Genomic DNA, 14,823 nt, shown 5'->3' with positions numbered 1-14,823 from the left:
TTATTTTCTACAGTGAAGGTAAATTTGAATCAGGGTTGTGAGTTATTGTTGCTAGGGTCTTTAGGGATTGGTCTTATTATAATAAAAGCTTATGAATCATTGTACGCAACCTAACTTTTTATTGTTGATAAAATTTCAGCCTTTAGCTTTTAAGTTCTCTAAGAACTTAACATTTGCACGATTACAAACCTAATGATTTTTTTTTCTCTGTTTCCTTCGAAGAAACATAAGCTTCAACCAAATACAGAATTAAATTCTTGTCTCACAGCACTCCTGACTTAGTTTGTTGGCATCAGAGCTGAAGACGTGATGCAAAACAAGCAGCCAGACCATAGTTAGACCCTTGGTGGAGGCTGATTCAGAAGAATTGACTGGATCATGAGACCAATAGATTTAGTTTAAGCCTTCTTGCTCAATTCTCATTAAATAGCTTATAAAGTAACTTCACCATCTTTCTTTTATGTCTTCTTCCTTAACCTAGACAATATCATCCTTACTTTTTATACATTTTACATTAACAAAGCTCTTGCTCTTTCTTTCTCTAACTCTAGCAAGTTTAAATATCTCTTTCACCTTGTATGTCGTAGACAGTTTTATATATATTAATAGGTTGCACTGTTACAAGTTGTATACGGAATGGGATTTTTTCTTTTTTCTTTTTTTTTTTGGGCCCCAGGGGGTGGGGGGTCAATGTCAGAATGGAATAAAAAGAGAGAATAATAGGGCAAGGGAAAGAGAATCTAGAACAAGGTGGGAGTGCAACCAGTGTCGGGTTTATTGAACCAGAGTGATAACATGGTAGCCTACATGGCTGAGCATGTGTATTAAGTGTTGCAGCTGATGTGGTGTGACAGTATGGCACTATAGGTTGTGTTTTACTGGCTTGTCTGGTTACAGTTAAAGAGAGAGGCAGGGGCTCATTTACTTGCTATTAAGACAATGGGCTAGTTTTTTTTTTTTTTTTTTCGTTTTTCTCAAATGGGCTTGCTAAAGAAGTGTTCTTCAGAGTTCAAAGGGAAGAACCCAAACAATAGGGCCGGGTCATGTGGGAAACAAAAGGAGAGCTTTGAGGGCGGGCGAAAACATGGTGACAAATTTTATTTTTTTAATAAATAAATAAATATATTAAGAGAGAAGAAAAAGAGAATACAGATATAAGAGCTCTGGAAGTCCCCAAAAGAGAAAAACCAAACAAAGACAAACTAAAAGAAAACCTAGCCAAAAGCTGAAAAAGAACCCCTTCCCATTGTAATTTATTGAACACTGCAAATTTGCTACCTTTACTGTCTTTTTTCACCTTTCTCATACCACCATCCAATCAAATTTCTTGACCTCCCAGATCTGACAATCACAAACCCACCCACAGCCCTTTTGACATACTTGGGACACAGTATCAAGCCTTCTCACACCTTTCTCAAGCATGGAGAAAATGTTTGCAAAATCATTATTGATGGAAGATGCCCTTTAAATGTGCTAAAAGACAAATCTAACCAGAAGCTAAAAGAAAACCCCTTCCCATCATAATTAATTGAGCACTGCAATTTTGCAAACTCCCACGAGCCCCTTTTCACCTTTCTGCACCACCATCCCATCAAACTTCTGGACCTGCTGGATCTAACAAACTCACCCACAACTTTTGACATAATTAGGACACAATATCAAGCATTTCACACCTTTCTCAAGTGTTAAGAAAAATATTGCAAACTCCTTTTTTTTTATAAGAAGAAAGGTGAATTCAGTAAATTAGAAAAGAATATACAAAGAGGAGAATAAGAATTCCTCCTTAAATGAAAAGAATAAAAGAATAAAATAAAATAAATACAATAAGAAGCCACTCAATCCCAATGAATATCAGCAAACCTCACTCCTATAAAACAACCAGCAGCAGCATATCAAAGTGAGGCAAAGTAATGAATCTTCTCCTGTAACAAAGAGGAATTCAGCTTTTCCCTCATAAATATACGAACACTTCATTCCAGCCCTAAAACCCACAGAACAGCAAAAACTGCAAAACTCCACAAAGCAACTGCTTCCTTCCTTCTACCAAACCAGAAAAAGAGAACCAACTAATCTTTTGTTGACTCCTGACAAACCCAACTTTCTCTCAGAAGACCAAAAAGCTTATTCTAAATATTCCAAGAAAATGAGCAATGCAAAAACAGGTAAGAAGCTGTTTCTGAACTATCAAGACATAAAGAACACACATCAGGAGAGAGTGCCTTTTGAAGGTCTCCTACTCTACAACAGATTGCTGATGCTAACTCTATTTAGAACAACCAACCAAATAAAATCCTTCATTTTTTTTAAGGAAGCCCAGCCTACCAAATAGTTTTATGGAGCGGAGAGGAGACTTAGCATTAGTCAAAAATCAAAGAAAGATTCGCAATAATAAACTTCTAAAAAATCTAAAGACCAAGAATGACTATCCCTTGCAGGAAGGATGACATTCTCCAACAAAGATGACAAAAAGAAAGCTCCTCCACCTCCCTATCATTTAGAGTTCTGCAAAGTGGAAATCACCATCAGAAATAAAAAATGATGAAATAACATCAAAGGCACACCAAACAGCACTTGGATTTGGAAGAGAATACTTACGGTAAGGCTAGCAATCTATACCCAGATCTCATATCAAATAGGGGATGCAGGAATGAGAGGTCTACCTCTCTCTTCTTTGACAACTGGCATCCCTCCAGCCCCCTACTAGAGTATTTCAGTACTCAACTTTCCAACTGCATTAGGCCTCTCTAAAATAAGGTTGCCAATCTTACACAGGAAACGCTTGAAGCTGGCCTAGAAGGATTTCTTCCAGATTAGCTCAAATGAAAACATCGATGAAGCATAACCCAGAGAGCAATAGTGAAGACAAAATTCTCTGGTCCTCCTCGGCCTCAAGGAATTTCTCCTTCTCCTCAGCATGGCAAACCATCAAACAAAAGAAGGCTCCTGTCACCTGGTCCAACATCCTCTGGTCCAAGCACTGCATCTTAAATCACTCATTCATAGCTTGGCTAGCACTGCTGAACAGAATGCTCACACTTGATAAGCTTAAAGTCTGGAGTAAATCAAACACAAATGCTCATAGATTTTCTGGAGTTCTCCCTGAAAACAGAAGTGACTTGTCCTTCAATTTCCCCTCAATTCACCAGATTTACACTGAAATCTCCATGGCCCTAAAGATCAGAAGACACTCCCCCTGCTGAGGAATCAAATCTGCTCTATCTTGCCAGCCTTGGGCATTCCACTGCTGAATAATTTCACAAATTGGCATGGGCCTCCTCTATCTACAACATCTGTAGAACAAGAAACTCCCTGATTTTCAAAAGTTCACCATTCAGCGAACAAGAAATAGTGGTAAAAGCCATGATGCAAGTTAAAAACAGACGCTCTGAAATAGTTTGTTTCATGATGTACTGCTGAACGCTTAATTTTCATTATTTTTGTACTATAGTCAACTGGTCATCTTGCTTTGTACTATATCCTCCCACTTTGTGCCAATAAAAAGCTTTCTTATTCTGTGCAAAAAAATAAAATTATTATGCCCAAAGACAAGATAAAGACAGGGAAAAGATATGACCAACACTGTATTGCCCACAAAAATATCTTCCCAAAAACGAATATGAGAACCACTACCCAAACAAAATTAGTATAAGGAATGGTGCGCGAGTAAATATGAGAAATACACCATCATGACCCTTCAGAAGATCATCTAGTTTCCAAATTAGCATCCCATGGTTATTAAAATCACAATTTGGATCATAGAATTGTATGATTCTACAATCCAAATTCACCGAAATGATCCAAATTGCAACAAAAATCGGAATCAAGTAGAATCGTGATAGAATTGTATAAGAATCTATGGTATCGTAGAATCAGAATTGTACAATCGTAAGTAGTCATACAGATCCCACTCTGTTAACTGGATTGGGATTTTTTTTCACTTTTTGGGCTTCAATAATGTGGCCCAATACATGTTTTTATTTGCCCAAAGGCCTCAAAAGGTTTATGTTGGGTCCAAAGTCTTCTAGAACTGGGGCAAAATGGCTCCCAGCCTCCCATCAATGAACAAATTCAGCAGAATTTGCACCTGACTTCCCCGGAGTTCGACACCTCAGACCTCTACTCATTGAAATTCAGCAACCCAACACCTGAATTTCTCTCCTGTTCGACAACTAGAGAGCCCTCCATCTAGTGACTGGTGTTTGATCAGCAGCAGCTAGCAGTCTTGCTGTTTGACCAACAGTTATTTGGTGTTCAACAACCAAAGTTTCTGGGGTTCAACAAAAACTCAGCCCTCCATCAGCCCTCAGTCCTCAGTCTTCTTCCTTCTTTGGTGTTTAACAAGAACACATCAGTCCTCTTCAACACAGAGTTCTTGTTTGATCAGCAGCAGCCAAGAAAAAAAGCTAAGCCAGCAGACCCAGAAGAACTGCAGAGGTATGCTTTGAGACATTTTTTTTGCTTCTTGAAAAGACTCAATAATGAGCATTGTTTTTCTCCTTCTTCTTCTCCTTTTTTTGCCTTCTTCTTTTCTTCTTTTTTATTGTTTGAACTTTTTATTATATTTTTAACTTCTTAAACTTACTAAGTTACTAACCAAGTTTTTAGTCTTAGGAATTGTCATAAAGTTCCACATATATAATTCTTTTAATTTTTATTTTACATTGAAAGTAGAATCTTACAATTCTCGATCCAATTCTATGATTCGATCCTGCAGACCCCTCTTAGAATCCCAATTCTAACAACCTTGAGCATCCCACTCATTCACATTGAAGTCAAGTTTACTTTTAGTGACTATGCCATAGATAGGCTTCCTCTATGAGAAACCGCCATGACAGCAGTGTTTTTAGACACCAACTTACCAAGACCCAACCCCCCACTCAACTTAGACCTGCACACTATCTCCTACCTAACTAAATTATCCCTCTTTCTCTGCAACCCAAATAAAAGGAAACCTATCAATCCCCACAGGAATCCTATAGATGGACAAATATAAAGAGGTATACCAGCACAAAGAACTTGAATAAGTGTAATGCAACCCCCTAAGGACCATAACGCACCTTTCCACCTATCCAAACGCTAGACGCCCTCTCCACCACCAAATCCAAAAAACCTACTGACCTAAGATTACCACCCAACACAACTCCTAAATAAGATAAGGGCCAATCCAATCGACCATCAATTCTTCTCAAGAACAAAAAAATGCTCCAACCTTCCCTACTTTATCCAGTTTCAGATCAAAGGATTTCTCTTCAATCAGGACTGAACAAACCCCCATCATCAATGACTAACAGCACCATGATAACGAGCAAAAGTGAGATGAGAGATGGAGATGTATTCATGCGAGAGAGAATACCATCACAAAAAACCTTTGGTTTGGAAGATACCTGATTCAGAATGGATACCCAATCTGGGAAAATTTTATAACCAGTAAATTAGTGGGAAAAGATCATAAAGAATCAAAGGAAGTGCTGCTCCAGCTTTTAAGGACAGATAATATGAAGATTACAACCTGCTATTCTGATTTTCATTTCAACCCAAATTGCTTCTAAAGTCAATCGACCATAGCAAACATGAAATTGAAAGACAGATTTTTCACAAACGCATTCAAGCACAAGAGTCAACTAATCATAAGAAGAAGGATTACAAAGTATTGTTTGGAACTACAATACAGTGTGAGACGTGTAAGCTAAACTCAAGGATGAGCTCTTTGACTTCCAACTCAAGGAGAGCTGATACAAGACAAAAAACCTACAGAAAAGAAACGGTTATTGTTCACATTATTGTCTGTGGTTAATGTTCACACACCATAGCAGCCTAGGTTCATACATTTTTTGAGGGTATTTAAGCCTTTTGGTTTATTCTATTTTTTTCAGCTGGGATTGGTCTAAAATTTAAATTAAGGGTTGCAAGTTAATTGTTTCTAGGGCTTTTAGCCTTTTGATCTAATTATAAAAAGAAGCTTATGGATCATTCTAGGAAGCAGCTTCACTTTTATTATCAATTTCTTTTTTTATAGCAAAAGATGAATATCATTAATAGATTATGACTGTACAATCAGGAGACTAAGACATCTCCTTAGCAAAGTATGGAAAAATCCAAACAAAAACAAAGAAAACACCAAAAACCTAAAAGACCAACAAAACCAGCACAAACTAACAATCCAACACATAACGCCAACCTCTCTGAATATCAGATACCCCCTTTTAAATCCCCTTGCCCCACACACCAAAGAGAAGCCAAAAAAATTATCTTTCCCTAAAGCACATTTCCAGAGCACTGCCTTTTCCATTTTCCTGCCAAAACCAACAAAAGAAATAGCCAAAAAGTCCTCCAATGCTTCAGAACTCACCCAACATTCGCCTGCCTAGATAATCAAACAACTAATTATCAATAAAATTTCCAAAAAAAATGCCTTACCTGTTCTTTGGGATAGAGTTATTTTTCTGTCTTCCATTTTGTCACATTCTTTAGGTTTTTTCAAGTGTTATTAGGTATTCAGTGGATTAGAAAGGGGCTCTCTTATAATTGCTTTTGTTTTTCTATTTTCATTTTTTGTATTTACAAGGATTACTTATCTCTGCAATTTTCTGTCTTCTCTTGATGAATTTTTTTTTCTATAAAAAAAAATCATTAATAAAGAAAAAAAAAAAAGGCAGCCCAGTGCATCCAAAAAAAGTCATCAATAAATTTCAAATTTTGACTTTTAAGTTCTCTTAAAGGAATGTAGCATTTACATTATTACAACCCAAGAAGATGATTTCCCAGTGTTTACCTCTAAAGAACATGCATTTTGAAACAGAACACCGAGGAAAGGAAAAAGTCTCACTACACACTCAACTACATCAATCAATATCATCCTTGGATTTGCTAACCAAATCCATCCTCATTCACCTCTACCAACTAATAGATTGTCAAGTCTTCTCTCAAAACCATATCTACGCACTCCTTAGCCTTTCCAATTTCTAGTTCCTTTGTAACATTTTTCATCTCGAATCAATTGACTCTTCATCTAAGATTTATAATTGATTTTCATTAAACAGCCAAATTATCTGCCCCTTATCTTGTCCTCTCTCAAATCCTTGTTGGTACAAACTTAAGTATGCTATTTTTGTTCAGTAATTCCACTCATCCATCTCAACATCCTTAAAGCAATGCAAAAGTTAACAACATATTGCTTTCTCACTGCCCTAAGACATTATCTTATCTTTTACCTTCTCAAACATTTCTTGAAAGTACTGAAGACGTGCTTATCCACTTCACCTGCCCTACTCTTTTCTTTCAATTGCACCTATTTCACCCTGCCAGTCTAATGAGTGGTGAATCAGAAGTAAATTGACCACTTCTCTTAGTAGCCATAGCCTTCATTTTCCACTATCATTTCATCCCTAGTAGAAATAAAGTTGATTCCTACACTCTCTCCATTTAAACTCATAAAAAATAAAACATTTATGTATGGTTCTTAGAATCACTTTATACTCTAATTGAAAACAGATCGAGTACACAAGGCTCTTATGCTGTATCGGGGTCTGACAAAGGCAATGACGTAGGCAATCTAAACTCCATATTCATAGAGGCTGTTTTCAAGACATGAATCTGTGACTTTTTCAAGGTAATAACAGCTTTAACTTAGGGGCAAAGCCCATACTCATTTTATAGTCAAGTTGATATTACCAAAATTATGTTATTAGTAAATGGCATATACTAGCTGGAGCCCTCCTCCAGAAAACACTCAGTAGGTTCCTCTATAGAAGCAAATGTAGACGTTCAAAGCAACAAAAAGAAAAGGCAGTTTCCTTCGATTCCTTGATATTTCAAGCACTGAAACAGAGTGTTAACTTCGAATTGAAACAGCGGGAAAGAAGTGTAACTTTACGTACAAGTGACGAAATCATACCGAGAACAAACGATCTTCAGCCTCTCTGCCAAAAACCATCTGACAAATCATTTGCGAGGTCCTCGACGAGTCAGTGACAGAGGGTTTGTAGTTTTGGGGCATAAGTAGACGACGCCCATTAAGGCAAGAATACTTTGTGGTTCTTACAGAGAAGTAGGATTGAAGGCGACCCAGATTCCCAAAGTCGCCGGAAAACATATTCCCGGCAACAGGCCTGGCGAAGGAGATGGAAACACTCATTGTTATACAGCGGAGAGAGCAAAAAAAGAACGAGAACTAGAGCGAGAGCGAGAGAGAAAGCTAGACAGGAGATTTTTAATGCAGATGAGAATGGGAGGGAGAACAACGGCCAAGGATTTTCGTGTCTAGTTTTTCTTTATCTTGCATTTGGACAGGAGCGGCTCTTCACAAAATGCAGAGGGCTTTAATATTTTGTTTAATTTTTATTTTTATTTAAAATTAATTTATATATGTATATATGTATATCAAATAATTTTAACTGTATGTATATTTCATTCACCAAATACGTGAATTTTATAAATAATATTAATATTATAATTTAAAAAAAAAGATTTAAGGACCTCAAAATTTTTGGAGCCCAAGATAAGTACCTCAGTGGCCTTAATTAAGAGTCGGCCTGCATTTGGACAGTATTCGGAGTTGGGAATCATAAGGTAATGGTAGATTTCCATTATTTATTCATTTTATTTACTTTGATTCTCATTTTATATAAGAATAAAATTCTTCATTTTATTTACTTTTTGAATGTCATCTCTAATTCTAAAATTAAATATTAATTCCAAAAATATATAGTAATAAATTACTCTACTATTTATAATGTATATATATGCACATACACGTGTCCCTATATACAATATATGTTACATAAATTTAAAGGACGATATTAATATTCATTAAATATAAATATTAATCTTTTCATTATATATAATCATATTATAATATATAAAAATTAATAGAACAATACTTAATATTAAAATATTATTACCATCATCAATTATATATATAAAATATTAAAATTTAATAATGATATAATATAAAAAATAATATAATACAAAATGATAGAAGCATGGGGAGGCTTCAAAACCCCAAACCTAGATTCTCATATTTTCAAATTTGAGTAAAAGACACTAACATTCCCTAAGATTTGGCAAAAAGACAATAATATTTCTTAAGATTTCAAAATTTCCAGAGACTTCTCTTAAAATTTTAAAAAATTCAAAGACCTCCCCTGAGATTTGTCAAAGAGCTACAAATATCTTTCTATATTTTGCAAAAAAAAAAAATTTTTTAGGAAAAATTTGTGTGGGAAGGTTTGTAGCATTTTTGAAATATCAGAAAGGTCTTTATCTTTTTGTCAAATCTTAGAGAAGGTGGGTGTCTTTAATATTTTTCAATTTCATTGATCAATTATAATTAAGTTATATTTTTAAAAATCAACAGTGATTTCAAATTTTTTATTTTTTATTTTTTATTTAACTGTCTCATGACTTTTTATATTATTTGTTTCCTTGCATTTTTTTTTTTAATTTCCTTAGTCACTATAATTAAGTTTTATATTTTTTATAATATCAATAGTAATTTCAATTTTTTAATTTTCCTATGTTTTAAAATCTCTTTATTCCCTCTCTCTCTCTCTCTCTCTTGAATACACCTCTCTCTCTCTAAAACCCTTCCAGCTTCAACATTGTCATCTGATCATTTCCACGAATTTTCCAAAAACCTTGTTCTTTGTTCTCCAATTTGAAAACAAATGTGAAAATTAGCTACCCCCAAACCCCAAGATGTTGTTGCCGCTCCAGTTTTTGAATTTTATTGATATTAAATAGAAAAAGTATTTTATTTGGGATCTTTTGCAATCTACTAAAGTTTTTTTACATTCATTATTTTCATTCTCATTTTTATGTATGTTGATTGTTGAGGCCCATTCATGGGAAATCATGTTGGTTTGCTGTTCACCCCTTTGTATTGTTACAAAACCATAATCTAAACATATGTTCTATTGATGAATTTTTAGATTTCATAAGATTGCAATGGGACAAGAAAGAGGCATGATGCTAAAGGTTTATCAACATTGTTATGGGGCAAAAGAGGGGGGAAGAACGCCCAGGCGCTGGCTCAGGTGGCAAGGGCGGATCCGGACGTGCCTGTGACCTAAGTAGGCATCTTGGGTTCGATTCCTACTTCACTTGTGACAACCCGAATAATAATGGAATTTAAATAATAAAGAGAGATGGAAATAGAAACAGAAACAGAAGGTCCGCGTTCGTCGACAACATTGCATTTTGGAAGGAAAAACAAAGATGGAAGTTTCAGGGTTTCGTTGACGAATCCCCTGTATTCGTCGATGAAGGCTTAAGAAAATTTGTCGATGAAGAAATACTGAGAGGGGTTCTGGAGCTGACTGAATTTCGTCGACGAAGACTAAATTTCATCAACGAAATTAGTGAGAATTCGTCGACCAAGGTTGGGCTCGTCGACGAATTCCGCCATCTATAAATATGAAAATTTTAATTTTTACTTCACTTTTAAGCTTCCTCTCCACTCTCTCTCTCTCTCCTCTTCGGCCCTCTCACTCTCTCTCTCTTCGATTTTGGCCTCGCCAGTCGCCGGATCGAAGATTTGAGGCTACCACGACGCTCCTGGCAAAGTTCTCTACAAGTTTGCCAGAGCGGATCGTTGGGAAAACGAAGTTGGAAATCATCCCTAGGTTGAGGTAAGGCTTTTTAAGCCAAATTAGATTTTATGGTAGTTATAGAAATTGATGTACGCATGAAAATACTGATGTTTAATACTGAGAGTTTTGAGTTTCAGGGTATTGATCAGGAAGTCATATGGGGGTTAGGCTAGAATATTCTATGGGCTTTCTCAGTAGTTAAGTAAGGGAATAAACTAAAACAGTTATTTTCCATGCAAGTTAAGATTAATTATGAGCACATTTATTTTCAAAAGAATCTATGTTATATTTGTTTATCACATATGAAATGTATGTTTGGAAAATACTGCTATTATGATTAAAATGTATATGTATTTATAAGATGCCAGAAATAATGATTTTAGAATATGAAGCATGGCTTTAAACGGCATATGTGTGGCATGAACATTATTTTTATGTGAAGTGAATCATGATATGAATGATTTTACGAGCAAAGCATATTTTCAGGCATTTTGAAAAGACGAGTTATGCTATACTGAGTTTGACGAATATATAATAAATGAGTTATTTTCAAAATGTAAATACCTGAAATGTATCTAGTGCGAGGCCATATATTTATGTTATCGGCACGAGGCCGTATTTACGATTTTGGCACGAGGCCATGTATTTATGATTTTGGCATGAGGCCATATCTATGTTTTCGGCACGAGGCCGTATCTATGTTTTTGGCACGAGGCCGTGATGATGTTATGTATGTTCATGTATTATATGTTATTACAACCAGGATGTTAGTTTAGTTCAGTTCAGGGCTCAGTACCGTAGTTATATGTGTAGATCAGATATCTACTTCACGATTAGTACTAACCATCTCATGAGGGGATGGGAGATGGATAGTCGATGTGGCTTTCAATAAAGTGTGGAAGTCCACCTGGTAGTCTGGACCAGTGTGTGGCGGGCCTATCGTACTTACAAACATATTTGATTCGGCAGTAGTCAGCCAGCCATTGTAGGGTCCCGCCTTCTAACTACACAACCTGTCATGGGGGGTAATACATGACATTAGCTAGCTATTCATCCTAGGTATGTTTTCAGTACTATTACAGTTATAACAGATGCTTATGTATGTTATGATTTATTAACAAATATGAAAGTACATGATTATCTAGTATGATATTATGATTATTTCTAGGGTTATGAAATGTACTGTATATGTATAAGCACTTTAAATGTTCATGTTGTCACACAACTGTATTTAGTTTATTTTCCCTTACTGAGAAGTGTCTTACCCCCAACATTAAATGATTTTAGGAAACCTAGAGAGACCGGCAGGTCAGGGCCGCCGTTGAGTGATTGGTGCTTCCCTAATAGAAGGGTAAGCTATGTACTAGGATCAGTAGATTTTTGTTATATGGTCCTAGTGTCATTTTGATATTTTGAGGGTTATATATATGTACAGTATTGGGAGATGTAGTAAATTCTGGTATTATGTTTCTAGTATTATGCTTTATAGATGGATGTTTGGATTTTATGTTTACTGCTGCGTAGGTTTTCCGCTGTGTTTAATAGGTGTCCCCATTACCCACCGGTTCGGGTTGACCATTTTATCTATTATGTGACATTTTATATTTAGAAATTAAGGGACGTTACATCGCTGAGCAAATCCTGATTTACCTCCCTGCAGGGTCTTGGGGTGGGAACTATGGGCCGTGGGATTAGTCTCCGCTGTGGTGCATCCCAAGGCTTGCTCTGGTAGATGCTGGCAAAGGACACCCGGCATTACTCAAAAAAAAGGGGGGGGGGGCAAAGACACTAAACATTGTTGGGGTTATCTCATATCAATTGTAGAAGGGGCTGGTGGTCAATTATTAAGTGTAAGGGAAAATCTCATCCCATAATTTAGCTTTTGGGATTGAGAAGATCCAAGACCACCTAACATTGGTATCAGAATCATGATTCATCATTCTCCTTGAGATAACGGGTATGTGGGGCCGCCAATTCGGAACCCAATGTGTGAGGGGGAGATTGTTGGTGTTATTCCACATCGTTTGTGGAAGGAGCTGATGGTCAATTATTAAGTGCAAGGGAAAAACCTCACTTCATAAGCTAACGTTTGAGGTTGAGAAAACTCAAGATCACCCAACAAACATTTGTCAAGAAATAGTACAATAGGGCAAGAAAGGGGCAACAGATGAGTAATGCATGATAAATGTTAAACATAAGTATGAATAGAGAATAAATCCTCCTCATTTTTAGCATTTATTTTAGTTGCTTGAGCAAATAATAGTTGGATTATTTTTATGTTTCATTCTTTCTTTTAGTTTCTTTTTTATGTCGCTATTTATCCAAGGGTGAGGAAGAAGAAGAAGAAGATCCTAATTGAGAATCGAAAATGGCCTTTGGAGATGATTTAAGTGTGGAAAATTATTAGATAAAGCATTGGAACTTAATATTATGGTATATATCTTGCTTTGTTCCTCTATTGTGGTATCTTGCTTTGTTCCTATTAGTAATTAAAAGGAAAGAGAAATTTATGGCAATATTTTATTATTAAATATTATATTTTTTCTAAATAAAAATTATTAGTAGTAATTATCACTAATTAACTTTAACTAGATTTAATCAATTAATATTAGTGTAGTTGCCTTAAAGATATCAATCACCTTTTCTTAGTATTGCAAACTTGGAAGCCTTATTTTTCAATGAAGAAACTATTAAATTGTTGCTTGAGTTGTATTTTGTAAGTTCGTAGCTAAAACTTTGGTGGATTTGTTAACAAGCATTATTTTTCAATGAAGAAACTATTAAATTGTTGCTTGAGTTGTATTTTATAAGTAAGTAGCTAAAACTTTGGTGGATTTGTTAACAAGTATTTTAATAAACATATATGGCATTTTTTAGTTTGGTTTGACACTTCATGATTTATATTTTTTTGTTCTCTGCCTTTGTCTAATTGGGTTCTTTTGTGAAAGTTTGAATAGGAAAACATGGGATTTGTCACGCCCCGAACCCCGAAATGGGACCCAGGGGTGAAAATGTAACATAACCTGTCCCTATATCATACAAATCATCACAGATACAGTACAATGGATGAGGGTCCGACCCCGTGGGGTTCCCAGGCACCCTAAACACATCCAACCACAATCATATACGCAGCGGAAAAAGTTATTCTATATCAACAAATGCAGTACCATACCAGAGTCTATACACGAGCCAAACACAGCTCTATCCAGAAGTACAAACTGGGTGCCTAAACACAACTCAAAAATGGAAACCAACAAAACTATAGTCCTGGAACTTATCCAGGCGTTAACGCAGTACACCAGCCACTACTTTCCCTACACCAGGACGCTAGTTCCAGTTACTCGAAGGACCTGTAAAAATGTACGTACAGTAGGGGTGAGACACCTCTCAGTAAGGAAGAACACAAGTTATATCGGTGTGTGACATTTGAGTGTTATCATGATACAACATACACGCAGTTAAATGCAAATCCAGTACTAATTTACATAGTGCATACACGCACACACAACACATGATCAGCAATCCTGGTGTTGTCACACCCTTCGGCTTGAAGCCAGTCCGGCATTCCGACGTTGGCCTGTAGCCAACCCGCGAAGCACGGCGCCACCGGCACATGGCTAGTCCTTGACTCCCATGGCATCATACAAGCGCTAACTGGTGGATCCACACCCTTCGTCTTGATCTGCCAGAATAGGCTCACGCCCTCGGATATAGAGCCGGTCACTCTCGGTCCTTGGAATCATTGGAATCGCGGTCCCATCAGCAATTCTGCATATCACACACACATGCATGCTCATATAACCAAACAAACCATACTCATTTGGTAATCTAAATCATGGTTTTCCAAAAAAATACAATTTCAACAAAGTCAAGGCACGGCTATCCCAATATCACAGTATAAATCACACATATACTCGGTTTTCAACAAAACCCGGGATCAGCCCGTCGCCCCCTTTTTCCCAAAACTGCAATAATGAAAAACCCATAGTCTTTCTCGTTAGATCCCCCCAAATGAGTAGCCAAAACACACACAGGAATGTGGATCACAGTTCCACCGAGTCCAATTTCAAAAATAACCACTATAACACAGTTTCCCCTTACCTTAACCCCGTATAACAAATCCCGAACTCCAAGGCTCCTAAACAGCGAACCGAGTTCCAAAACCTACAAATCACAGTATAGAATATACTCACAAGACCATCCTCTACTAAACTACTAGATCAGAAATGAAAAC

General features: G+C 36.4%; 1 protein-coding gene across 3 annotated transcripts in view; it reads right to left on the bottom strand.

Annotated features, from left to right (window-relative positions):
- Nucleotides 1-8,294, bottom strand: part of LOC131143791 (protein Iojap, chloroplastic) — a 62,376-nt gene extending 54,082 nt beyond the window's left edge. For 2 of the 3 annotated variants that reach the window (XM_058092130.1, XM_058092131.1), the window contains exon 1: nucleotides 7,895-8,273. In XM_058092130.1, coding sequence (XP_057948113.1) covers nucleotides 7,895-8,134 — 240 coding nt within the window. In that variant the 5' untranslated portion in view covers nucleotides 8,135-8,273. Of the gene's footprint in view, nucleotides 1-7,894 lie in introns of all 3 variants that reach the window. The other variant, XM_058092129.1, reaches the window with a different exon arrangement.
- Between the last annotated feature and the right edge of the window lie 6,529 nt (nucleotides 8,295-14,823).

This window comes from Malania oleifera, chromosome 12, assembly GCF_029873635.1.
Source record: "Malania oleifera isolate guangnan ecotype guangnan chromosome 12, ASM2987363v1, whole genome shotgun sequence".
Taxonomy (NCBI): domain Eukaryota; kingdom Viridiplantae; phylum Streptophyta; class Magnoliopsida; order Santalales; family Ximeniaceae; genus Malania; species Malania oleifera.
This window is presented reverse-complemented; position numbering and strand designations above follow the sequence as displayed.